This window comes from Arvicanthis niloticus, chromosome 3 (genome assembly GCF_011762505.2).
Source record: "Arvicanthis niloticus isolate mArvNil1 chromosome 3, mArvNil1.pat.X, whole genome shotgun sequence".
NCBI lineage: Eukaryota > Metazoa > Chordata > Mammalia > Rodentia > Muridae > Arvicanthis > Arvicanthis niloticus.
The window spans coordinates 111,006,384-111,032,250 of record NC_047660.1 but is presented as its reverse complement, the minus strand read 5'-3'; the positions used below and the strand labels follow the sequence as shown (position 1 = coordinate 111,032,250).

Here is a 25,867-nt window from a genome sequence, read left to right as displayed (position 1 = left end):
ACAGGAGTATTCCAGGTAGCAGCTCTTATCCCATGCTGAACCTTACCATAGTTCCCAGTATTTCTACAAGGAAACCAATAAGGTTTTCAATGGCTTAAGCTAACTAGACTAGTTCATAACCCTTCATTTTGAAAATAGTTATTGGGAGCTTCCTATATGCTAAGTGCTGTCCTGGACCCTAAGAAAGTAATGAAGAAAACATTTAAGAACTTTGTTGTCCCTGGGGCAATGATAAGGAAGATGAACTGAAATATAATGTTAATGGAGGTGAAAGGTTGGGGAAAGAATAAAACAAGGGAGTGGATAGACTTTCCAGGTAAGGGAGATAGATGGCTTCCTGGTTAAAAGAGAGATAATCGGGCAGGCTTTGCTAAGATGTAATTCGAACCAAGAAATGGAAAAGGTGAAGGCAGCAAGTCATTTGAATATGTAGGAAAAGAGTGGTCCAGGAAAGAGGCCCACGGCTGCAGAGCATCCAAGGCAAGGGCATGGCTAGCAAGTTTCAGAAAAAGCAGAGCGGTGAGGGTACACGCACTCAGCATGCAGGCAGAGGAAGCTGACAAGCTGATCATCTGAAGGCTCGTAGGTCATTTTGAGGACTTTGGTTTTTTAATCATTTATCTATTGGAACACAACAAAAATTTTCAGAACATGGTGGATGCTATTAACCTCATGGTTTCAGTGGTCCAGAGCCTCTCAGGAAATGGTAACCAAGATATCAGCAGCGCCCTTCTTCACCTGAGACCTCTTGGCTAGGACCAGAGGACCTGCTTCCAAGATGGTTCCCTCACGCCTCTGCCTGGCAAGCCGATGTTGGCCATTGGCAGGAGCTTCAGCTTCTACCACATGGCACTCCTGGCAGGTAGTAGAAGAGATTTCAGCAAGAGAGGAAGCAGCTTCCTCTTTAGTGAGTGATCCAAGAGAGAACAAGATGGGAGCCACAGACTGAGAAGCCAGGTGTGACGAAGGATGTTTTGCAATATTTGATTGGTGATAGAAACCAGTCCTGCTCAGAAGTGAAGTAGCAAGAAATAACGTAACTCCCAAGCAGCCAGAGTCATCAGGGGCCCCGTTGGAGCATGGCTGTCACAGCTGTTCTGGTTAACTGATGGGTGTCCTGGAGGCCAAGAGAGAGAATTTGCCAACTTCAGCTGCTTCCCCTTTATAGAGTTTATGTAGATACAACCCAATTCCAAAACTCGGCGTTTCTCCAGGTGCAACATGTAAGGAGCATAACCCACGGTAGCTGTCTTTAGACTGTGCAGACCTGTTTCTGATGCATAATTTACTCCCAGAGAGACTCTTATAACACACGTCAATTTTAGTTGCCCTGAGTGGAATAGTCTAAAAGGTGTCTATGGTGTGTCGCAGAAACCACAGAAAGACTGTATTTATCTAACCTCAAGAAAGGCAGGAAACAGGTTGTCTGTAAATACCTCAAAGCCTGGAGCTCTTCTCTAGGTACCATTCCTGTGACTCCATTACCATCCGACTCCATCCCCACCCCACAGGGTCTGTCCTCCTGCTGTGGTTTTAACAGGTTTGTCCCCCACCGGTTTGTATGCTGGGAGCAGGTCCCTGAGGTAATGGTATTGAAACATGATAGAACTTTGAAGGAGGACTTTCAAATCTAGTGAGAAGTGATTGGATCACCAGGGGCACCACCTTAGAAAGGAATCTGGCTTCTCTGTAGGGAGGGAATTAGTATTCAAAGTATTGGATTGGTTGGGAGGGAATTAGTATTCAAAGTATTGGATTGGTTGGGAGGGAATTAGTATTCAAAGAATTGGATTGGTTGCCGAGGGAACCGATTATTATAAAGCAAGTTCTATTTTCTTGGTTTGCTCTCTTGCTTCCTCTCCTGTTATGTGGTACCATCCTCCTCCTCTTCCTGAGGTCTCTGTGATGGTTAATCTTGATTGGCAGCTTAATAGGATTTAGATTCATCACAAAAACAAATTTCTGGACAAGTCTGTGTGGGGGTTATCTTGATTAGGTTAGTTGAGGCAGGAGCTCACCCTAAACATAGGAAATATCATTTTGTATGGTCTGGAGTCTTGGCATTAGTAAAAAGGAGAAATAGGACTGAGTCTAAGCATCCATCACTCTCCGTTTGTGACTGTGGATGCAGTGTGACCTTCTGCCTCCTCTTCTTGCAGTCACACCTTCCCTTTCAAGAAGACAGTGACCCCTGGAACTGAGTGCCAAAAGAAATCATTCTTTTAAGGTTACTTTTATTGGGTGTTTTGTTGTAGCGACAGGACAAGTGACCATTGCACCCTTAGCCCCAGCACGTGATACCAGGCACCCTGAGACCCTCGTCAGGAACCAAGGCTGGTGTTGGTCTTTAAAGTAAATTTCTATCAATTCTATTTTCACAAAACCCATAGCTGGGTGGTGGTGGTGCATACCTTTGATCCCTGCACTCAGGAATCAGGCAGATCTATGAGTTCAAGGCCAGCCTGGTCTACAGAGTGAATTCCAAAGCAGCCAGGAGTACAGGGTTGAAACCCTGTCTTGGAAAAACAAAAATAAATAAATAAAACCCTTATTATTGGGTGCTTTGTGAAAGCAACAAAAAATACAGCAAGACCCTGCCCATCATTCTTTTCAAAATGCCAACATTTTGTGTAACAGTATGTAATTGAGGCAGGACTCTACCTAGATGAATGATCTATGGATGGAGAGGAGCTGACCACAACTCTACTTTAAGGACCATATTAGGGAAGTTCCCAGACAGAAGAGAATGGGGGATGCTGGGATGCCAGCCCCCCTTCCCCCCCCAAAAAAAAACCCAACCACAAAAACAGTCTTCTCTAAAGCTCATAGGTATGTTGTGTTAAGTGGTCACTGTTAAGCTATACTGCGAGAGAGACTTGCTCTTTGTATTAACATGTACATGTGTGTATTTATTTTTACATAAAACTTTGATTGTCATGCCTAACAAAAACGAACGAAAATACCACACATTCATTATCCTTTCAAATTTAAGACTTCCCAATTATGTCATATCATATTTTTAAATTCAACTGAGTTTAATTCACATTTTCATGTGGAGCACAGGATCACTCCCTAGGAGATATTTTGTTCCAAATGATGTAAGGAGGACACACTCTTGGCAAAAGATGGGACCCCCAATGCCTGGATCTTTAGCCATCTATGAGACAACCTTACAAATGATTTATTCCACAGGACTTTAAAAGGTACCATCAGATGTTTGCAGAGGTGAAAAACTTACTGTCACCTGAGCTTTAGAATAGATCTTCATTTCTGGGAGGGTGAAATGGCTCAGCGGGTCAGGCACTCACCACACAAGCCTGACAACCGGAGCTTAACCCCTGCACCCCACATAAAGGTGGAAGGAGAGTACTGATCCTGCAAGGATGTTCTCTGACCTCCACGGCATGCATGTGCCCAAACAGGTACATCGTACATTGCAAAGAACAATAATTAATGAAATTGTTTTAAAAAAATGTAAACATATGTAAACAGGGCTTTTTCATATGAATGTATCTGAGATATGCATGTGTGTATGTATGTTCATACACATGTGAGCATGTGTGTGGTCATGCATGTGTGTGTTTGCATGTACATATTGAGGCTAGAGGCTGACGTTGTACGTCTTCCTTTTCAGACTCCACTTTATTTAGTCTATTTTAGTTACTGAAGGAGATTCTTTAGCTGAGCTTGCTGATTTGGCTAATCTAGCTAAGCCAGTTTGCCCTAAGGACACCCTATTTCTGCCTTTCGAGCATTGGGGTTACAGGCAAGCTGCCATGTCTGCCTGGCTCTTACATAAATTCTGGGGAGCCGTTCTCTCATGTTCACACTCACATGGAAAGTACTTGAGCCACTGAGCCATCACAACAGCCCCATAAGCAGAGCTTCTTAGCTGTGGCTCTTATTGTATGCTAAGTCCATATGACTGAAAGTCCTTAGCGCATTATTTCATTTGGTTCTTTACCAGAGCTGTGTTCACCATTCTGGAAAAATCACACCCCTGACAGCTATGCTGTTCGTGGTAATTGAGTCTCAATAAGCTTATAGGGGCCTTTATTTGTGGCTTCTTCATGGTGATTTTGCTTTTAGGACATTGTATCTGACTGTCATGCAGTGAAACCCTCCCTGGGTTGCTACATATTTAAATGCATCCCAAAGCTGGGTCTCTTAGCCTTTTTCTATTTTATATTCCTCTTATCTCTTTGCTTAATCATACCCAAAATTCTAGCTGCACTTCCCTTAATATCCTGGTATCCGTGTTTTTGTGGAGTGGGCCAAAAGGTGACCATAAGTTTCCAGAGTGACCCTAACAGTCAGAGAGGGAGAATGAGGAATGTCCCCGTGGGTCACAGGAAAATGAGGCCCAGCTGGGTCTTACAGGGAAGAGATGTCTAGGGTCCTCACTCTGCTGCCACCATCATCCATAACAAAGCTTCTCGCCTGCAGCCTCCAGTTTCAATTGTTTCCTAAGTACCTCCAGGAGGCACCACAGAGCTTCCAGCTAGACACAAGCATCTCCATTTTACAGGTGTCAAAACGATCTATGAGAAGGTTAGACACTAAGAGGTCTTCCTAGAATCCCCACTTTGCTCCCAGCAAAGGCTATGTGATTCTTTCCAAGTCCAGGCAGGCATCCTGTTTCTGCTCTGTGATTGTTTTTTTTTTTTTTTTTTTTATGCCTGTGAAGGTTTAGGAATGAAGGGGGCCAGAAAGAGCTCTGGCCAGATGGCAGGGTAATAAATGGCTCTGATTTAATAATTTGTTGCTCTCCTCTTAATTAAAAGGCTTTTCCCTAAATGACTTGCTGATCACACAAACAGCACACACTGGGTGGGTGAGGTCCAGAGGCCCAGGGAAATCTAGACTTGGGGGTTGGGGGGGGAAGTTGGATAAAGAGGTAGGTGTCAGACACTAAGATGATGGCCACCCTGATAAATTGGATCCTTGGGAAACTGACTCTTTTCTGGAGCCGAACTTTGTCTGGAAGCTCACTTAGCCACAGGCCTTTTTAATTCCAGAGATCCAGGTATCAGTTTTATTATGGCTTTGCATTCAATTCCTATAATGGCCCATCTGACCTTTGGGAGTTTTCAGGTAGCCTTTGAACCATTTTGATTGTGTGATATAACACCCAATATATGGGGTGTTAGTGGGATTTGGGGTTAGAGAACCATCGCTCCAAACATTGTGTTATCAATATCTATAGTTATAATCAAATGACACTATTTGATAAGCTCCATATTTCTTCCAAGCAGCTGCAATTTATCAGTCCCTGTGACTAAAATCTACTTTGCAGAAGCAATCATACTGAGACATATTCATAAAGCCTCAGGTATAACTAGGACACACTACTGATGAAGTGCTAGCTGGAGGTGCAGTTTGGGGTGGCTCATGAGGAACTGGTTGTGTTAATATGGAGGTCTCTCTTTCATTACACAGAGACATCTGACTCCCTTGCATTTTGTCAAGAGACTTGTCCAGCCTTGTTCACAGGATCCCAAAGTTCGTGTCATATAGGAAAACATCCTGCCAGTCAATCAATTTCAGATAAACAGTAAGCTCTCAAATGAAAGGTGAAGCTCAGGGTAGAGTGCTTGCTTGGTATGCAGCTCTGGGTTTATCCTTAGTGCTATATAATAACCATAATAATAATAATGTTTTATATATTATTTCATTCAATTAAGCAAGTTTTCCTCTACATTGGTGCTTTTATCAGATTGAATATTCTTGTATAGCCACCATTCTCCCTATTGATTTTGGACGTCAAATCCCTTCTTATCTTTCGAGGTCTAACTAAGATACTATTTCATCAACTTAAACTGTGTACCCATGATCAGAGCTCCCACTAAATTCCTAGAGCAATTTGTCCATCATTCTTTGTGAATTTTTTTGAGACAATACTTTTACCTATATACAAATGAGGAGTGTGGAGAGCCAGTTGGTGAGGGCACTGAGAAAAGTGTGGAATGGCCTATGTAAGTGGGAGGAGGCTAGTGGCATGTGGGTGTTTACTTCCGTAATCCCAAAATAGAGACTGGTGCCAGAAATCTAAAGGCCTTGGGTATTTTCTGAAAGATGTATCGTTGTTATGCACATAGGGTTAAAAAAGAATAAGCCTACCATTTTTCCTGAAGCCTACAGAAGTAAAATAAAATGAAAACTCAAATACTATCGAACTGATGGCTAAGAGGGGGCTGATTTCCTGGAAGCCAGTGCTAAGGACCAAGGAAGTGATCAGATGGGTGCTAACACTTTCCCAAATGGAGCTGAGAGCCAGTGGTTTCCTATTACTGCATCCAGGAGTGGGAGGTCCCTTCCTGTAAGCTACCTAGAAAGCATTTCTGCTCTTAACTGCTCTATTAGGATAATTTACATTCATGATGAATGGAACCATTCCTTCCCGAATTAGCCTGAGTGGCTCCATCAAGTGCAGATGTGAACAGTTCTGTTTGCTGCAGGAAGCCGAGTTACACCATTACCATCCTGACGTCTGAGCCTGCAGCTTGTAGCTGCCCCTAGTAGCTTCCCTCAAGAATTTTTTTGTTGGACAAAAAAAAAGAAAGAAAGAAAAAAGAAATCTGAGCTTGCCCAGAATCTGGGGTGAACACTAAACAGAACCTTCTGACATAGAGAAATATGAAATGCTGGATTAGAAAGGAGGAGTCACCTCTTCCCCAAGATCCATGGAATCCTCCATTTTGGGTGGTGCTTAGATGAGGTCAGAGTGGTTACAGGGTGCAGGTCCTGGCCTCCTAAATCTTCCTTTGCTCTTGAAATTCCTTATACTGATCTCTTGTTTATATCTATTAAGCTGAAATAGATGAGCTCAAAGCCAGCAGGGTAGCCTAAATCTTTAATCTCAGCAGGCAGCGGCAGGCAGATTTCTATGAGTTCAAGACGTGCCTGGTTTACTTAGTGAGTTCCAGACCTGCCAGGTATACACAGTGATGGCTCATCTCAAATAGCAGCAAAAGGAGTTGAGCTCAAAGCCAGGAAGGAGCAGATAATTTAAAATAAGCTTTAGCTTCTCTGTCTGTGAGTCACCACCCCTTTTGACAAGCCTCCATCTCCAAAAATATTTACATTACCGTTCAGAAGAGTAGTGAAATTCAGTTATGAAGTAGCAATGGCAATACTTTTATAGTCGGGAGTCACCACAATATGAGAAACTGTATTATACGGTCGCAGCATTAGGAAGGTTGAGAAACACCGGTCTATGCTATGGGCAGGTCAGATGTGGAGGCAGATGAACAGAGAGGTAAAGAAGTTAATAAATGTAAATATAAAAATGTAAAATGAAACAAAGAACTTAGAAAAGAGGTACTCAGAGAAAAGCTCTGGAGATGGGGAAGGGAAGGACCCAGGTGAGCACTTATGGCCTGTTATCTGCCCCCTTGTGGTCCTCGGGGACATTGTAATTGGCCAATGACTTCTAATGTTACATTTTCAACTCACATCACATACAAACTAAGAAATTTCTTTTGAAAATAATAGATAAAAATCCTATCAAATGCTGGCGGCTCACCCCTGTTGTAGCATCTACAGAGCAGCATACGAGGTCAGCAGCAAGAACTGGGATATCTGTGATCTACTGTAGACCCCAGTATTCTCTCTACGCTAACAAGTTACTTTCCTTCGTAGTGTCTTCATTTTCCCTGAATAGCCACAAGAAAGTCATCATTTTTTTTTGTTCTGATTTACATTCTGTAAAGACCTACCAAGTGTTAGGAAGAAGAACAATCTGTAAGAAAGTTCAGCATACCGCCTTAACTTCCAAAGTCAGTTGAGTCTATCACCATCCCTGGGAGAGCTACGTACTTGGAGGACAGTCTTCTGCAGCAGGGGCCCACCACTGCAGGATCCAGGCACATGGTCAGACTTTCTGGAGTGGAACAGTGGTGCTTGAGTCTCCCATTCAGCGCCCGTCATGAGATGTCAAGAGGTGCAGGACTGGTAAGAGGTGAATAGGGCTTCCCCTCCTGAGTGGATTCACCCAGGCATGAGATTAATGGACTAACGGGGTGCCCAGAGGGCAGGTCTACTGAGAAAGCTATTTGGTTTGAGTTTCTCTTGGTCCCTTTCCTGTCTCCAGGGAAGAATTCTGCCCGCTAAGCACAGCCTACAGAGCTCTGTTCTCAGTCACCTCAGGACTTCAGCAATCAGAAGCCATCACTAGATGCAGCCCCTAGAACGCACGCCAGAACCACAAGCCCAAATAAACCTCTCCCTTGAAAACTTGGCTATCTATCAGTCTGTGGTATCATGCTATGAGGAAAAGAAAACTTTAAGTACATCACCCCATCCCTATCAACTCTTCCCCAGACTTCTTTGTTAACTTCCCTCTAAGTCTTCTTGTGGACCCTTGCCTGCCTGAAGGACCTTCTTCACTCTGCAGAGAAAGCATCTTCCATACACTCATATAGCCCTGTATTCCAGTAGGAATCTTTTGGGTGGCTTCCCCTGTTCTCAGGACAAAAATCCAGACTTTTGTTATGACCTGCAGAGCCCCAATTACCTATCCTCTTTTTCTCTAAACTCCCCCCACCCCCACGTTGCTGCTCCCCTCTCATACCACCCCCACCCATGCCAGCTTCCTTACAGTCTCTCAGACCCGCCTGGGTCCCTCTGCAATGGCCCTGTACTGTGCATACTGAGAATAGCAAGGCACTTACCATCTTTACCAGAGCAGCCGTGATTACCCATAGGAGACCCACACAGGCTCTGGTCTGTAGATGTTCCCTGACAGGCCGGGAGGGTCATTAGACTTGTACAGGAGATTTCAGCCACTCCTTCCTGCACCCCGATCCCGGCTGACTTTAACCCTGTCCCAGCTGCACTTGCTGCCTAGAGGGACTAGAACAGGGACTAGGTGAAGGGAGGACTCCATCTATTCAGCTTTGGGGACGTCAGTCAGCCATTGTGGAGTGAGGCATTCGGTTAACGCAGATGCACAGATGCTTAGGGACCCGGGGAATTCCTGTAAGTCAGCTTCACTCTTTTGGTCTTTGCCCTGTTTTAAGTGAATACAGGTTTGTTCACATCTCCCCAGGAAAAGTAAGGCAGCAACGTGACTGCTTCTGGGGCCTAGTGGTTTCCCACGCTCCTTTGAGGTTCATGCCTCCTTTTCCCAGACACTCTTGAACTGGTCTCCTCTGCCCTCTTTCTCTGACTTGGTTAAGATCCTTCATCATTTGAGGCCTTTAGTCCCCTCCCCTTTCTCTCTGCCCTGGCTTCTTCACTAGACCTTGATTTTTATGAAGTGTCCGCCGGCTCTGACCTGAAGCTGCAGTGCGGACATCTTCACCCATTGTGTAGCCCGTCAGTTTTCCTCAACTGAAGGAAGATGTGAATGAAAGAACTTTTTTTTTTAAAGGAGAGTGGCAATATTGGAGGAACAGAAGAAGGGACATTTTACAAGAAGAAATTTGGAGCAGGGTGTCAAGGAAGATGCTTTCGGCAAAAGATGTGCAACGTCGTCCCAGAAGAAAAATTGCCAGATTTGAGAGAGAGAGGACGGTGAAGTAATTCCAGCTAGGAAGCCAAACAGAGAGGTGAAGACACTAAGCGGGGCCTCACAGCAGCCCCTGGAATGAGTGCTGTACGGAGCTTGAAGGAAGCAGGTCCTAACTTTTTAGAGTTTGGGGGAGGGGTTTTGGGGAGGCAAACAGGAGCAGAACTGCCAGAGTCAGTAATTAAGTCCATCAGAACGGAACAACCGCTAAGGAAGGTGAATTTCTTGCCTTATAAACCTTCACAGTGCTCCTCTGTGCTTTGGATATGCAAATGCCTTCTCAGCCCGCAGCACACTGGGAAGGAGCTGCCTCCTTTAAAGACCCAAAACCGCGCATCTGCTCCCGAATCTCAGGGATCTCACCACAGAGCTCTCTCGCTCTCCGTGTAATTAACCTGAGTGGTGGTGTGCCCTTGAGGCGGCTGTCAAAAAATCCTCCCCAAAGACTGTCAAGCCCTGTTCTAGGGCATTGGAGAAGGACGGAGAGGAAAACCCGGCGTTTACATCACCAGCAGGAAGCTCCCCAGGGGGACTTTAATCTGGTTTAGGTGTCCAGACACAGGCCATTAGGCAAGGGAAGACATGCAGTGACCATTTGTACATCTAATTAAGCCCTAGAAAGAGCCCTGCTAAGGCACCTGTCTCTGGCCTGGTTAATCAGGTCCAGCTGACCTCTCCGGGCTTCTGTTTAAGGGAGGAGACGAATATCCTTCGAAGGTCCCTCCTGATCTCACTTTCTGGGTCAAGAAATGAAAATTACAGAGATTCTCTGGAAATATATCAGGAACACCTCTACTATGTTTTCAGGTCCCTGGAGTACACAAGGCGGGGAATTAATAGTTACAGAGTGGAAATAATGTGACTTAGACACAGCATGTGTCCTCTAGGGACAACGGAAGAGGATGGAAAACCCTAAAGGTCTTGGGTTAAGCTTCAGAATGACAAATTCATCGTGCCTTTCGGATCCCTTTGTGGTTAATGCCTGTTGTACCTGTCTCTCCTAGTAAGCATACAGTTAAGTAGTCAGAGGAGGGAAGAGAGGAAGGAATGAAGGGGCACTGGACAGAAGGGAGGGAAGAAGGTTGACCTGAGAGGTAGGAGCCATTGATCTCTGGATATAAACACCAGGCTGAGTTTGGCTAATTTATGCCCCTCTCCTTCTGTAAACGGTTAATCTTGACTGACAACTTGATGGGATTCAGAATCACCATGGAAACAAATCACAGGGCAAGTCTGTGGGGGAGTTTCTATATTCGGTTAAATGAGGTGGGAAGACTCACCCTAAATGTGGGCAGCACCGTTCTATGCACTGATCCCAGACTGAGTAAGAAGGAAGTGGCCTGAGCATTATCAGCGTTCACCGCTGTTTCCTGACTGCGGGTGCCATGTGACCCGCTGCTGCCTCAAGCCCCTGCAACCACGCTTTCCCACCGTGAGGGACCGCACCTCGACTGCCTGCGAGACACAGCAAACCCTGCTTTCCTTAAGTCGCTCTTGTTAGGCATCTTGTCACAGCGGTGAAGGAAGTAATTAATAAATCTTGGCTCCAAAAGAAAGAACTGGAACGCTAAGTGTAATTCATAAGGGAAGCAGAATCAAGAGTCGAGAGCACACGAGTGGGGAAGCTCAGTGGTAGTGTATTTATCCAGCGTGTATGAGGCCCTAGGTTCAATTGCTAGCCTGCACTCTCCCAAACTGTGGCTGTTAGTTTTTCTCAAGGCTCCGCCCAACAGTTACCTAGCAACAGCCAGGTAGGAGCCTGGCTCCCTTACAAAAAGGACTTATCCATCTTTCTCTTCTCTTCTCTTCTCTTCTCTTCTCTTCTCTTCTCTTCTCTTCTCTTCTCTTCTCTTCTCCTCTCCTCTCCTCTCCTCTCCTCTCCTCTCCTCTCCTCTCCTCTCCTCTCCTCTCCTCTCTCTCTCTCTCTCTCTCTCTCTCTCTGTCTCTGTCTCTCCCCCTTCCCCTCCCTTCCTCTCTCTCCTCTCTCCCACCTGTTCTTGTCAGCCTCTTCTCCCCCTCATTCTCTCCCTCTCCCTCTCTTTCTATGCCCCCCTTCCCTTCTCACAATAAACTTGCTTTTATATTAAGCCTGTCCCATGGCTTCCCATGGCTTGATTGTTCAGGGGGACACCTTGGCTGGATCTGCCTCACCCCCCCCCCACACACACATATTGATGTTTTATAAAACACAACAGTCGCCCTACTTTTGAGTCATGGGGACATCATACCCAGTAGAGACAGCTTCAGGGAGGGAAGGTTTATTTTGGATTACAGCTTCAGGGGGTGGGAGGGAAGAGTGTGGCACAGCAACTTTGTTCATGATGGCCAGAACTCAAAACTCGTAGTAGAGGATGCTTACATCACAGCAGACCAGGATGCAAAAGAGCATGACAAGGAACCACACACAAGGAGCCTCCTGTAAACTTCAAATGCCTGCCCTAGTGACCTGCTTCTGCTAGCCAGGCCCCACCTCCTAAAAGTTTCCTGGCTTCTCAAAGTATCAACATCAGTGAGCACTTGGAACATCAACCTGTGGGGGACATTTCAAAAATACAATAGCAAATTCAAGGCCATTCTAAAAGTTGTATGGCACGAGCTAAGGAATGATCTACCTTTAAAGATGACACTGGGCTGCACAATTGCCCCAACACCTGCACTTTCTGGACATCCCCCGTGATTAAACTCTTGGACTGGAGAGATAGCATGGTGGGTTAGTGTGCATACTGCTGTGGCAGGGGACCCAAGTTCAGTTCCCAGAACTCACATACCCCTACACACACACACACACACACACACACACACACTATGGTGGTTTGGATAAAAATGGCCCCCTTCGGCCCACAGGGAGTAGCCCTATTAAGACAAGTGGCCTTGTTGAACTAGGTGTGGCTTTGCTGGAGGTATTCCACTAGGAAGTGGGCTTTGAGTTCTCAGATGCTCAAGTCTGTGTGTCACAATCACTGTCTGCTGCCTGTTGATGAAGATTCAGAACTCTCAGCTACCTCTCTAGCACCATGTCTGCCTGAATGCTGCCATGCTTCCCACCATGACGATAATGGACTACAGTTCTGAAACTGTAAGCCAGCCCCAATCAAACGTTTTTCTTTCTAAGAGTTGCCATGGCCCTGGTGTCTTTTCACAGCAATAGAAACCCTAAGACAGACAGACAGACAGGCAAGTGGGCAGGCACACACACACACACACACACACACACACACACACTTAAAATAAATAAATAGGGGAGGGAAGGAGAAAGGGAAAGGGAAGGAGAGAGGGGAAAAGGAAGGAGAGAGAGAGTTAGGTATGGTAGGCTCTAGCACCTTCTAGCTCTAAAATTCAAGATATACATTTATCTATGAGTCAACTATTTACCAATGGCCATTTATTTGATATGTAACTCAGTCCTAAAATAATGTTAACAGAGAAATGGGCTACTTTCATTCAAATGCATGACATGGAGCTAACTTTGAAATGTGTGTGTGTGTGTGTGTGTGTGTGTGTGTTTTTAATTAAGACACAGTTTCTGTGCAGGCTGGTTTCAAACTCACAGAGATCTGCCTGGCCTGTTTCTGCCTCTGCCTCCCCAATACTGGGATTAAAGATGTACCCACAACTGCCCAGCCCTTATAGCCATTTTAATGAATGGGTTTTCACTTAAGAACTTCTTAAAGTAGATAAACTGTTTAAAAAGTGGGTGTGTCTGTGCATGCCTGTAATCCCAAAACTCTGGAGGCTGAGGTAAGAAGTTGTGGAGTTTCAGGCCAGTCTGGCAAGACAGACTTCCCAAATAAGTGTTTAAACACTTCCCCTTCCCCCTAAAAATAAGCTTGCCTATGACAAGGCAATATGTTATGTTGTTGACAAAGCCAATGCTAGGAGTATTGATTGAAATCTGATTGGTTTGCTTTTTGAAAACGAGTTTTAGACTAAACACTAACTTCAGGTTTAGCTTGTTAGAGCTAGAAAGAGACCACATTGTTTAGTCCAATTCCAGACTTTCTACACTGGAATTTCTAGGAGCAAGATACATGAATTGATAGGAACCCAGGGTTCTGAGATTAGAACGCACGGCCCATTTGTCCTCTGATTTATATCAAAGGACAGTCAGTATATTGTTCTGTGGGTGAATCAGCTGGGCCTGAAGAGTGAAGTGCCTGTCTTGTGAATTAGTGACAGGCACAGTGAAGGGCAGAGCACTAGGTCTTAACAAATTAACTGTCTTTGCAGGGGACAGGAAGAGCAAGACAGGTGTTAGCTAATTAGTAGCTATTCACACTGTGAAGCAGGAAATGGATGCTGAGTAGTCGGGGAAACCAAAGATATAAGATTTAGCTGTAAGTGTTGCAGCTCGGAAGAAAAAGGCTTCTCCTACAGAGGTTCTCTAGCTTCCTGGAAAGTTTCCCCAGCCCAAGGGTTACAGCTCTGCTCCAGAAGGAATGCTTTCCCCAGCCAAAATGCTCTGCTCTGGCAAAAATGTTCCAGCTCTCAGGGGAAAGGTATCCTGGCAGCTGGGAATACCACAAAGTCACACCACACAACAAACTTCACACAAGAGATTTGTTGGGAGGTAGAAACTCAGGAGTGCGGCTGCCTCTGCCTCTGCTCCAATGGGAAGCAGCAAAGAACTGGGCAGAATGTAGGGTTTCTAGAGTGTTTCTTGGGGGGTTGGGGGGGTGGGATTTCCAGAGTGGCCTGGGACTCAGGGATTGGTGCGATTTTTTTTTTTTTGCAGGGCGGGGCCTGAACACTCTCCAGCCACATTGGTACAATCACTAGTGACTTCTGCAGGGCGGGGCCTGGTCACTTGTGTGCCTTGAGGGTTTATAACGTTTACAAAGTATACCAAGTTTACAAAGGGAAAGCCTTCCCTGCTCCTTGAGTTGCCATGAAGAGCCAACACTAGCAACATTCCTCCTCCACCTTCTGTGGGCTGCTATTTTGACAGCTCCTGTGCTGGTGGGTATCTTACTGAAGCCACCTCATCTCTTCTTATTTAAAAAAAAAAATACATCACTTTTCCTCAAATGTCTGGTCATTTTCCCAACTCACTCTGTATTCAGAGATCTGTTTACCTTTTTGTAATGAGCTCTGTTTGAAAACAGAATCGTAACAACCTTCACATGTACGCTGATGACAGGAGAATATTGTATCCAACCATTGCAGGATGGAAAGAATACTGGCGCTCAGAAATGGAGTCAACTAACCATGACAGTATCTGATAGATGCGAGGGCTTTGGAATCAGAATAACAAAGTAGCTGCATACAGCCTTGAGAAAATTGTGGACTAATTCTGGTTCAGTTTTCTCATCTATAAAATGAGGATAATAGAGCTGGGTGTGTGGTGCACTCCAGAGAAGGATCTCTGTCAATTTTAGGGCAATGATACATGGTAAGATCCTGTATTTAAAAAGAGAGAGAGAAAAAGATATAATAACAATCTTATGATGGTGCAAGTCTGTAGGACGTGGAGGCATTAAAGTCATTCTCTGCTACAGAGCGAATTCTGTACAAGTCTGGGATACATGAGTTCCTGTCTATGCTTCATAGGTTGTAGTACGGATTAATTTAAGTTCATATGAATGATCAGCACGCTGACTGATTGGAGGCTCTAACAATTCCAGTTCCTCTTTGGTCTAGGAAAGTAGATACTCAGCAGCGGCTGGAACTTAGAAGGACAACACTATTAGAAATGGCTGTGCCAGGAAAATCTTTATTAAGTATCAAATCAATCTGGCTGTCTGACATGTCTGGAGACACCGCTGACACTAAATGCTCAGCATCACAGGCCGCCTTTACGGCTGACTAACGGTTGGCTACAACTCCCAGGGTGCACCACACCTTGACACGCCTACAACGTGATGCCTCTCAAATTCACCAACCTCCAATGGGCAGGCTTTCGGACTTAAACTACAAACCCCAGAAGGCCCTACACCAAATGTATTATTATCCACAATTTATGCCCGGGATCTGCGGCCGTATTGGCTGTTGGGAAATGTAGTTCGACGGTGGCCGAGCCATTCAATGCCAGAGGCCCGATCCAAGATGGGTGAAATTGCAGCGCTTGAGTTTTAATTCCTCTAACAGTCCAGAAGCGAAAACTGCTTAGGCAAGGCTCTGGAAGACGCTCCTGGGCTAGGGCTGTTCTGCGAAATTGACTCACCTTACCATAGGCCTCCCTAGGTAAGAAAGTGGTGCAAAGGAGGCAGCAGCGTTGGAGATGGACGAGACCAAATACGGCGGGAGAAGGGAACAGCGAGAATGGAAGGATCCAAGTGGAAATACTAGAGGCAAAGTGGGGAGGGGCGTCCTCTTTTTGCAAGCGCCCAGGATGTGCCTGGGAAAGGAAGTGAAGCCCTGGTCCCTGCAAAGAGGACGGCTATGCGGTGGGGTTCATTTGTGATTTATTAGTTTGTGGTTTATTAGTTGGCCCTCTCATTCCGTGGTCTCACCTCTCCGACTAGGCGGTCAGTCAGCATACCAGGCCGTGGCAGCTAGGTAGATAATTCTGCTTGAGTACAAGGCTGAGAGTTTTAATTGCTGCTGGCTGGCTGGCTTGAGTGTAACATCTGTGAGAAGAGATGTTTTGGGGTGCTTTGTCTAAAGGGAGTCTTAGCAGGGAATAAAATTTAAACCCTCTGAAGTCCAGAGCTTCCTTTGAGGACTGGCAGTGCCACTGGAGTATTTTCTGTGTTACAAGCAATTTTATAATGTAAAAGTAACTTTTATTCTCCTGTTGTAATTGTTGTCTTTGAGACTTACTGCCTCTGTCTGCTAACCTAGGCCTAGTCCCGGAAGCTTCTAGTTTCTTTATATTCTTATCCGGGCCTTGAATGTTTTCAGCCCCTTGAGGCTTGCTGCTGAGTAAGCTCACCCTCTCTTCTTTATGAACTCTGGCTGGCTGGTTCAACTCAGCTGTTCTGGCTCAGACTCCTCTCCCAGCTGACTTACTCAATCTGGCTTTTCTCTCTGCCTCTGAATTGCTCTGTTTGGTCTCAAACGCACTCTAGCAATCTGTTCTAATCTTCCAGCTCCTTCTCATTCTCTTGCTCATTCTATCTTTACCTGTGTTTAGCTTGTTTTCTCATCAATCTGTGTTTGTAAAACTCTTCCGGTAAAACTCCCTCCTTCTCCCTCTCAACTCCACTGTGCTGCTCTCCACAAACTCTACTGTATTCCTGGACTGTACCCTCTTCCTCCTGTACTGTCTGTCTCTCCCTTGAGTAGCTTTCCTTTCCTCTCCTTGTGAGAGTTGGGCATATCCTGTTCTATCAAATCTTTCTCTGATTTGTCGCTTTTTCTGCCATTCAATTAGACATCACTTTCAAACATGGGTGCTTCCTTCTACAAACTAACATTGTTTGAAATTAAAGGTGAGTACTAAGGGCCTGTCTGTATTCCAGCCAGAGGGATTAAAGGTGTGTGCTAAGGGCTGAGCCAAACCCTAACTAGAAACGTGGGTTCAAATATCCTGTAACATTTTAAGGCAATGCTATTTGGATAAGGGTTAAGTCAGACCCAGCCAGAGGATTTGGTGTTCAGGCCCCTGCTTCTAGAACATTGTAGAACTGGTTCAGCCTATAGGAAAATGTCTAGGGTAAATGAAATCACAGTACAAAATAAAAGGTATAGGATGAACTTACTCTGTAATGAATATCTGTGTTTTCCAAATGTGTGGCAAGAAAACTTCAGAACTCTGCTGGCCTCTGAGTAGTGGTGATGTGTGTTAGTTGAGATGACAGTTGAACTTAACCCTTTATATCTTCTGTCCGAATTTGGTACAGTGACCCTTGTCCCCCATTCTCCTCTTTGTCCCCTTGTTTTTCCAAGAGCTGTTTTGCTCTTGCATGTTGAAAGTCAGGCTCTAGGCCCAGCTGTTCTGACTTGCATTTGGCCACCTGCAGAGTCAACAGAAATGCAGTGAAGACGGAAAGCAGAGAATTTGATGTGCAGTCTCTATGAGGCTAATGCTTTTTCTCCTTCTTCCAGGTTGGGAACAGGCTATTGTAGCGCCATAGCATGGTATGTAGCTAGTAGCTGGTCGGTCTATTTCTGTCTGATCCACTAACCTTTCTAGTTTAAAATGTAGTCTTTGTCTCTTCTAATGAAGTTAGGTTTCACTGTAAAACTTTCTTGGGATCGGCTAACTCACTTTGGCTATGGAATGGGAAGGGGGAGAGTACCCCAGTGAAGCACAGTCAGTTTCGGGTTTACTGTCTGTTTTTTCATCTCGGTCATTATTTTAGAATAAGCTACTTACTGTCTGTGTGCGTGCGTGCACGCGCGCGCGCGCGCATATGCACTTTCATTTTAATTATAAAACAAATTTCAATTCTTCCTTTACCTTTTTCTAACTTGTTACCTGGAACAAAACCTTATTAGTCAAAGTAGCAACATGGTGGACTAAGTTTTATTTCTGTCTTTTTACCTTTCCCAGCTTTTACCAACTTCCCAATTAAAGGGTGACGTCCCTGCATGAATCTATCCTGTTAAAAATGTCCTTGCCACTTACAGAGGAGCAGAGGAAAAAGATTGAAGAGAATCGGCAAAAGGCTTTGGCCCGTCGAGCTGAGAAGTCAGCGGAACAGCCACAGAGCACAGCTTCAGGCTCCTCTGCTGCTGGCCCATCCCAGTCCAAGCAGGGCTCTCTCCTGAATCTCCTAACGGAGCCTTCAAAGCCAGCGGGCCATGCTGCCATTTTCAAGCAACAGAATCTCAATAATTCATTTCCTAGTCCTCTAGAAGTCTCTAACCAACAGCTTTTGGGTTATAAATCCAGTGATGGTCATCCCCAGGCAACCCAGGACACAGCAGCTTCCTCCTCTGGACCATTTCCCACAGGTCCCGAGTTAGAGGCCACAGCAGTGAGGCCTTCCACGTCTGGGCAGAGCATTTCAGACACCTTTTATGCCTTAGGGGGAAAAACACCTAGGATGGAAGGGAGACCCCCAAAGGCACTACAGAACTCACCCCAAAAAGCAAGCTGTCTACGGGGAACGTGCGTAAGGACTGGGGATCGCTTCCGGGTGAAGATCGGCTACAACCAAGACCTCATTGCTGTGTTTAAGTCTCTGCCCAGCAGACGCTATGGTAAAGAGGCTTTTGCTTTTTTTCTAGTTTTGGACTCTCTTCTAACAGTCCCTCATAAATATTAAGAGGGCACATTGGCACATTACATTTTTCTATTTTAGCTTGGCTTCTCCCTTTGTAATAGACATTGTCTCAAGCAGCTGTTAAACTTAGCTAGTAAACGGCCATAGAGAGAACTTTGCAGTGTTGATTGAGGAGCCAGCCAGTTCCTCTGCCAGGTGCTTCATATGTATTGTATAGCATTAGAGCCTAAACAGTAGTTTGAAATCCAAAGACTTTTTTTTTTCTTTCAGTTTTAAAGTGCTGAGCCGGCTCAGTAACAACGACGAGCTTGGGTTAGTTGATCTGAAGGGAGTGCTGGGTGTGGCTAGCTCAGATGCTCGCACCTTTGCTGGACTACATGCAATTCAGAGGATTTGGGTTCCAGTTCTAGCTGCCTCAGCCCACTTAGTTAAATGACTTCTGTGGGCCTGCACTGCCACTATGTGAAACAAAAGAATTACCCATGTTGGTTATTTGTCTCCTGTAGAGATTTTTTTTTAAGCCTGTGAGAGCCTGCCAGTCAGTGCTTTGAATTTGGCCTCTGTCTGGTTGTCCAGGAGATAAGTTCTTAGAGAGTGTCAGACTAATGAAGACAAAAAGTGATCAGGCTTCTGTTTATTTCAGATTCTTTTACGAAGACGTGGGACTTCAGCATGAGCGACTACAGAGCCTTGAGTAAGTGGACACTTTCTTTCACCTGCAGGGAAAAGTTAGCAAGAGCTGGCACCTAGTGGTTCTACAATGCACTGGTGGTCTCTCTTATCTTACAAAGACTGCTTTACGAATGGGGAAATGAAGCCTCAAATGAGTAACTAGTACAGAGACACACAGCTAATTAGTTATTCAACTGCAATTGAAACCAGAGTCCTTGTTTCCCCTGGGCTCTGGCAGAATCAGCAGGGACAGGTAGCTGTGTCAGGCCTTGCTTCCTAGGGAGACGGCTGTTTAACATCTGACCCTGGCTAGTGAATCTCCAAGTTCAGGGAGCCACATTGCTTAGGCAGGTCTGTCCATCCAGTCCTCATCAGCTCTGGTGTACCCCATCGTCTGAGTCTGTCCTGTGTCAGTGTTTCTGTCCCCTTGTCCTGGTGCTGTGATCTTGTTTCCCTTTCTCCCAGCTTGTTCCCAGCAGCTGTGTCTACACCAGCTCTGCTCCCTCTGTCCATTTCATACACTGAGGTACATGCTCGGATCACTTCTCAGAGGATCTGACACATGACATAGAATTCTTTGGGTTCACCAGGACATTTTCTGGGGGGCTGATGGGCCAGTTTTTGCACACTTTACTTGTTCTTGGTCTCGTCTTTGTAAACGTGTGATTAGGTGGTGACCTGCACATTTGTAGGTTGCTGTGACACAAACTGGACCTTAAGCAACAGAAACATATTTGCATAGTTCTGAAGGAAAGAAATCTGAGGCCAAGGTGTGTGCAGACTTGTTTTCCCCTATGGCCTTTGTCCTTGACTTGCTGGTGGTCATCCTTTGTCCATGTCAGGGTTCTCAACCTTCCTGACGCTGTGACCCTTTAACAGCTCCTCGTGTGGTGACCCCTAACCATAGAGTTATTTTCCTTGCTACTCCATAGCTGTAATTCTGCTACTGTTAGGAATCATAAATATCTGTGATTTCTGATGGTCTTAGGTGACCCTCGTGAAAGGATTGTTTGGGGGTCATGACCTGTAGATTGAGAACTTCTGGTTCATATCTTCATAGCCTCCAAGCATTCAAGTTTCATCTTGTCTGTATATGCTTCTCTCTCAGTCTGTCTCTGTCGCACCTACTCGACCAGCAAGGAAGATGGGAACAACCAGCTCCTTCTCAACAGCCTTTATTGTAGAAGCACTCTTTTAGTTTTCAGGGAGAGACCTCGAATGTCCAGGGCGAGCTGCTTATATACCCTCAGCCCTGGGGGGTGGGGGTGGGGGTGGGCGGGGAGTGAGTGAAGGTGTGCGATTGGTCAGATTGCAGTGCCTCATACCATATTAGCATACCCCGCCCGGGAGGGGGTGATTGGTCAGGATTGAGGTACCTCATTAGCATACCCCGAGGGGTTTGGCATGAGTTGCGCATGCACAGTGCACTGGTAGCTGATACCAGAGGCCTAGGCCGGCGGTGCCATCTTGGCCAGTCGGATCGGCTGCTGCGCTGTTTTGGCCAGCCAAGTCGGGTCAGTGGCCTACATGTCTCTGTCTGTCTGTCTGTGTCTCTCTCTGTCTTTCTTTTTCCCTCTCTTTCCCTCCCTTTTCCTCCCTCCCTCTATCCTCCCCCCCATACTATCTCTATCCCCACCTCCCTGTCCCTCTACCCGTCCCTCCCTCCACCAGTCATCGTGGATTGTTAAGGTCTACCCAAGTGATCTTATTTAACTTGAAAAGCTCTGTCTTTGGGTCTTATTCTGAGGTACTGGAACTTATAACTTCCACATAGGACTTTGAGGGGGCCTTAATCCAGCCCATGACACCTGTGGTGGTGTGCTTTTCTTTAGTGCAGTCATTGGGTATTAGAAGAGGCTTCAAGTGCCAGGTTAAGATTCCAGGTTTGACACCTGACACCTGGTATTGATTTCCACTGGGTGCCTTTGTTGTCTGTGCTGTCTTTTGATCTTCTTTTTGACCGTGGTGCTTTGTGGCTTGGATGACTTTTTTGAGTTTATGTAGGGTTTTTTGGCATGGTTACTTTTTTTGTACTGCTGCACCTACTTGTGTTAGGCACAGAAGTTTCCATGTGGCTTTTAAAATGAGGTTGGCTGGAGGATGGACCCTCTATATACCCTGAATTCTCCTGCAGCAACTTCGGATTTATAAATTGCCTTTCTGCTTTTAAGTTTCATGCAGGTTTATCATTTTTGTGCCTTTTTATACTTTTTATCTTAGGTTATACTTTTTGGGGTTTTTTGTTGTGTTCTATTTTTTTGAGACAAGGTTTCTCTGTGTGGGTGTCTTGGAACTCACTCTGTAGACCAGGCTGGTCTGGAGATCTGGCTCCATTGTGTCTGGAGTGGAATGCTAGGATTAAAGGCATCGCCACCACGATACCATGCCACCACTGCTTGCCATTCTTGTTTTTGTTTTTATTTAAGTACTGGGCAGCTACTTGATCACCAGCTCGCATCCTTTGGACCTTGATAGCATCCTCACATATCACTGGTGTCCCCGACAGTTCTGGCCTTAAATGTGTCTGGATTCTGCATTTCCCCCTCCTTTTCTTTTCCGACAGTGCTGGGACTGAATCGAGGACCTCAGGTGAGCTTGGTCAGCACTTCAGTATGGAGCTACATCCCTAACCTGGACTTTTCTTTTTTAACCCTACCCTGTACTTAGCACACAATACACAGAGTGTATTAATGCCCAAAGAAGGGAAATTAGGTCCACAGTCTCTGGACTCAGCCACTGCAGGCACTTTGTCCCCTTCTTTTCTCTGTCACTAAGTAAAACAGTGTTACATTTGTATATAATTTGCACCCTGCCTTTCTCATAAACATTCCTATTTTAGTGAAAGCTAGCAGTTCTGTGTGATGAGTGTATGGGTGTCATTATCATAATGGATCATTGTGAGCCTCCAATATTTTATATTATTGAACATAGTAAATTTTATACTGCCTTTTCCAAAATTTCTTACAGAAAAAAACAATAATTGAATATAGCAGAGTTGCCTAAGTCATTTTCCTGCTGTTTAATTTGCTTCCCATTTCCTGGTTTTGCATCCATAAGAAAGCCCCTCAATGCACAGGCTTATGTGTATATTTTTAGTTCTGGGGAGTAGCATCATGATGCTCACCTCTTAAAACTCATGCTGGTCTATCCAGTTTTCCCAAAAGGTCTTATTCTCAGCTAGTAGTGTGAATGTCTGTCTAGATTTTATTGTTTTGTTTTCTTTTTTAAAATCTTGCAACATTAATATGTAAAAAATGGCTTTCATTCCTTTGGTTATTTGTAAAGTTGAATATTTCTGTTTTCTAGTCACTTTTTCTCCTGCTTCATATTGGCTGCATCTCCATGCTTTTGTTTTGTTGTCTTCCTGTGTAAGTTCTCTGTACAGTCTTGTCTTGGTAGTTTCTCCTTTCAAATACTAGTCATTGTTTTCAGTTGTGTGTTGTCACGTCCATGAAGCATTTCAGTGATAGGTGATAATGATAGCCTGTTGGTTCTGTTTCTTGTCTTGTGTCTAAGCAGTTGGTAGAGTAGCTATGCGTAGGGTCGCATGGATGCTCTGTGGTGTGTTGACTTGAGTAGATTCTCAAGCAGAACAGAGATCACTGTGACATTTAACCTTCATCACAAGCTACACCGTCCTGTTAATTTCTAATATCTGTTTTTTCTAATTTAAAAAACTTAAGGAACAGAAAAATTACTCACATGCTCTCTGTCTCTCTCTGTATGTCTCTGTCTCCCTCTCTCTCTCCATGTCTTTCTCTTCTTCCCTCTCCTCCCATTCCCCATCAAGGGTCTTGTTATGTTGTCCAGGCTAGCTTCCAACTCCTGGGCTTAATTAAGCCCTCTGGCCTTCTGCGTCCAGGTCCATGTTGCTGTGCCCAGGACACTTGATAAATATGAAAACGCTCAAAGCCTCAATTGAAGGGTGCTCGTAAGCCTTCCTGATCTACCTCATAGTCTTGAGTTCTCTGCCCTGCTTTCTGTTTGGCCTTTCTGAATGTCCTGGCTCAGGTGAAAGTCGTCCAGTGTCATGCACCTTATCATGTCCATCCTTTCCTCCTCTTCACAGTGAAGGCAGTCGAGCGACTCTCCACGGTCTCCCTGCAGCCATTGGAAGAGGCTGATAGCAGTGTCCGGACACAGACCAGTCTTCCCTCAGCTCCATCCCTTACCTTTGTCACAGGGAAATGCATGCTCATCTCCCGATCCCGCTTCGAGGTTGATATCAGCTATTCGGAAGTGGTGATTTCCCTGTTTAAACAAATGGAGTCCAGGAATTACGGCAAGTGACTGATCTCTGTGCGATCTGTGATGTCAGCATTATTTGTCTCCGTCTTTGAATGTTCAGACTGACTTTCCTGATAGCGATATAGCTGTATCTGCAGGACACTGACACCTCAGTTGTCACAGAGCGTGAACAAGTAGTGGCAGCTCCTTTATCTCTAAGCCTCCCAGAGAGAACATCTTACAGTGTTCTTAATCACCTGGTCAGCGCTGTCTTGACATATGCAGGTGCATTGCTGCTTGGGCTTTAGAGAGGTTTTGTTTCTATTTTAGCCTTAGAAGAGCAGTAAGACAGAAGATGCCCTACAAAGAAATACCTTTCTGTATCCCAAGACAGTGATGTCAAACTAGGGCTTGCAAAGGAGGCTGGTTGTTAACGCTGTAGCTTTGAGATGGTGGAGGTCAGGGGGATCATGTGTTTCTAATAAGTTTCCTGGTGATGGCTGTGGTACCAACCTCAAGACCACCACATCCATCATGAGAGCTTGCTAGAGGTTCATGAAGTTGGAACGCAAATGAGTGAGCATGTGCTTATCTCTTCTCATTGCAGATGCCAAGGCCAGGAGGTGGAACTTTCTCTTGGAAGAGCACAATAAACTAAGTGAGAAGCCCGTCCTTCTGCTTTCCTACCATGCTGTGACCTTGAGTAGTAGCTTTAGCTTTAAAATGACTTTGAAGAGAGGTTTCTCCTGTCTGCTGCGGTAATATTGGTACTTTCATGCTTGAGGGCAGAGCAGCTCAATAAACCTGTCCAAGCCTGCTGGCCCCAGCAGCTTTGTGAAAGCCATTCAGATAGAGGGCTCTTCATCCATAAGGGCAGGGTGGTGCTGTTGAAATTCCCAGGGCCAGAAAGCCTTCCTGTCATCATAGACAGTTAAAGAGAAGGATATAGACTTGGGAAATCAGAGGAGTGTCAGGATCACACAACTGCAATGGAAGTTCCTTTAGATAGCCTCTCAGTTTATGGCCAGCACTGGGAGACCTAGAAGGTAGGAGAGTGTTCTGATTGGAGGTTGCATCATGGGCTGCATCCTTCAAATGCAGAAGGCAAAACATGATAGGTGAAGAATTTTAACAGGACTTAGAGTCTGACCAAGGCCATGGATGTGTGCCCAGCTACCATGACCAAAAAAGGGAGACACCTGGTTTGCTTATCATTTTTGGTCCTTGTACTCTTCTTAGATGGACTAAAATTCTAAGTGCCCGTAAGAAAGGTGGTTGTGGTCATAGCTCAGCTTGTTTTGGAACACTGCTCTCCTCTAATTTAAAGCAGTGGTCATTTTTTATAGTTGTGTTCCCCCTACCTGGTGCCCTGTAGACTTGCTGGTCAGCCCAGATAGTGGGAGGAGCTGAGTGTTGGTGCCAGTCACAGCAGTGAGTCGGCCAGCCTTGGGAGTGAAGAGCCAGAAGGTACTTGGCTGTCAGGCTAGGGCTTTAAGGCAGAGCTGCGTTGCTTTTCATCCTGTGTCTTCTGACTTACTGTGCAGTATCAGATATTGGGTAGATAACTAACTATTTGTGTCACACTTGTCCTTTTATTAAGAGGAGTCTGTTGTCTTTGGGCTAGAGATGATAGGGTGTTTATTTGTCTGGCATGCCTAACGCCTGTGTTTGATCCAGGGGCAAGGTGGTATGTGCCTGTTATCCTAATACTCAGGAGATGGAGGCAGGAGAACCAGAAGTTCAAGGTCATTCTTGGCTATCTAGCAAGTTTGAGGTCAGTTTGGGCTACCTAAGACCCTATTTAAATCTCTATCTGCCTCACTGAAAGGAAGACTGGCCAGTGTAGATCAGAAGTTCTCTGGCTACTGTTTGGAGCTTGTGATTCAAAGGGAACTGTTTGGCCTAACTTGAATTTTTGATGTGAGATGAGACTCAGTTCTTTCTTCTCACTGTAGTGCTGCCTTTCTTGACCAGGAAAGACAAATGCATGAGCAATAAGAAGTTCTGCCTGTTGTGGACCGAGAATGCAGGATACATAGCATTATTAGCAGGTGTACACAATGCTGGGAAACCAGGAGTCCAGGCCCAGCCTTTCATGGTAATTCCTGGTTTCTTTTGGAGACTATAGACCTTAAAATGTCTAGTGAGTGCAGTGAGTTCTTCATGCAGAGAGATGCACACAATAGGCATACTTATAGAATCTGTAGGAGACGTTAGTCATTCCCTGGGTCCCGAGTCAGCAATTCTAGATTTAGAATTTTTATAGACTTTTCCTGATTACATTGTCTCAGTAAGGAAACCTTTGTTTTCTTTCCTGGGGACATTTGGGGGCCACAGTGAAGTCAGT

At 45.2% G+C, this 25,867-nt stretch overlaps 1 protein-coding gene and 1 long non-coding RNA gene across 4 annotated transcripts in view; both read left to right on the top strand.

Moving 5' to 3' along the window:
- The window catches only part of LOC143441799 (uncharacterized), a 33,969-nt gene extending 22,371 nt beyond the window's left edge, over nt 1-11,598 (top strand). The window contains exon 2 of the long non-coding RNA XR_013109488.1: nt 9,374-11,598. This is a non-coding gene — a long non-coding RNA (uncharacterized LOC143441799). The remainder of the gene's footprint in view (nt 1-9,373) is intronic.
- A 3,730-nt stretch (nt 11,599-15,328) lies between these two features.
- The window catches only part of Smarcal1 (SNF2 related chromatin remodeling annealing helicase 1), a 49,738-nt gene continuing 39,199 nt past the window's right edge, over nt 15,329-25,867 (top strand). Inside the window, exons 1-6 of one of the 3 annotated variants that reach the window (XM_034497902.2) lie at nt 15,329-15,691; nt 17,498-17,530; nt 17,946-18,598; nt 19,265-19,315; nt 23,363-23,575; nt 24,128-24,178. In XM_034497902.2, coding sequence (XP_034353793.1) covers nt 18,004-18,598; nt 19,265-19,315; nt 23,363-23,575; nt 24,128-24,178 — 910 coding nt within the window. In that variant the 5' untranslated portion in view covers nt 15,329-15,691; nt 17,498-17,530; nt 17,946-18,003. Of the gene's footprint in view, nt 15,692-15,756; nt 15,895-17,497; nt 17,531-17,945; nt 18,599-19,264; nt 19,316-23,362; nt 23,576-24,127; nt 24,179-25,867 lie in introns of those variants that run through there. The other 2 variants (XM_034497903.2, XM_034497904.2) reach the window with 2 other exon arrangements.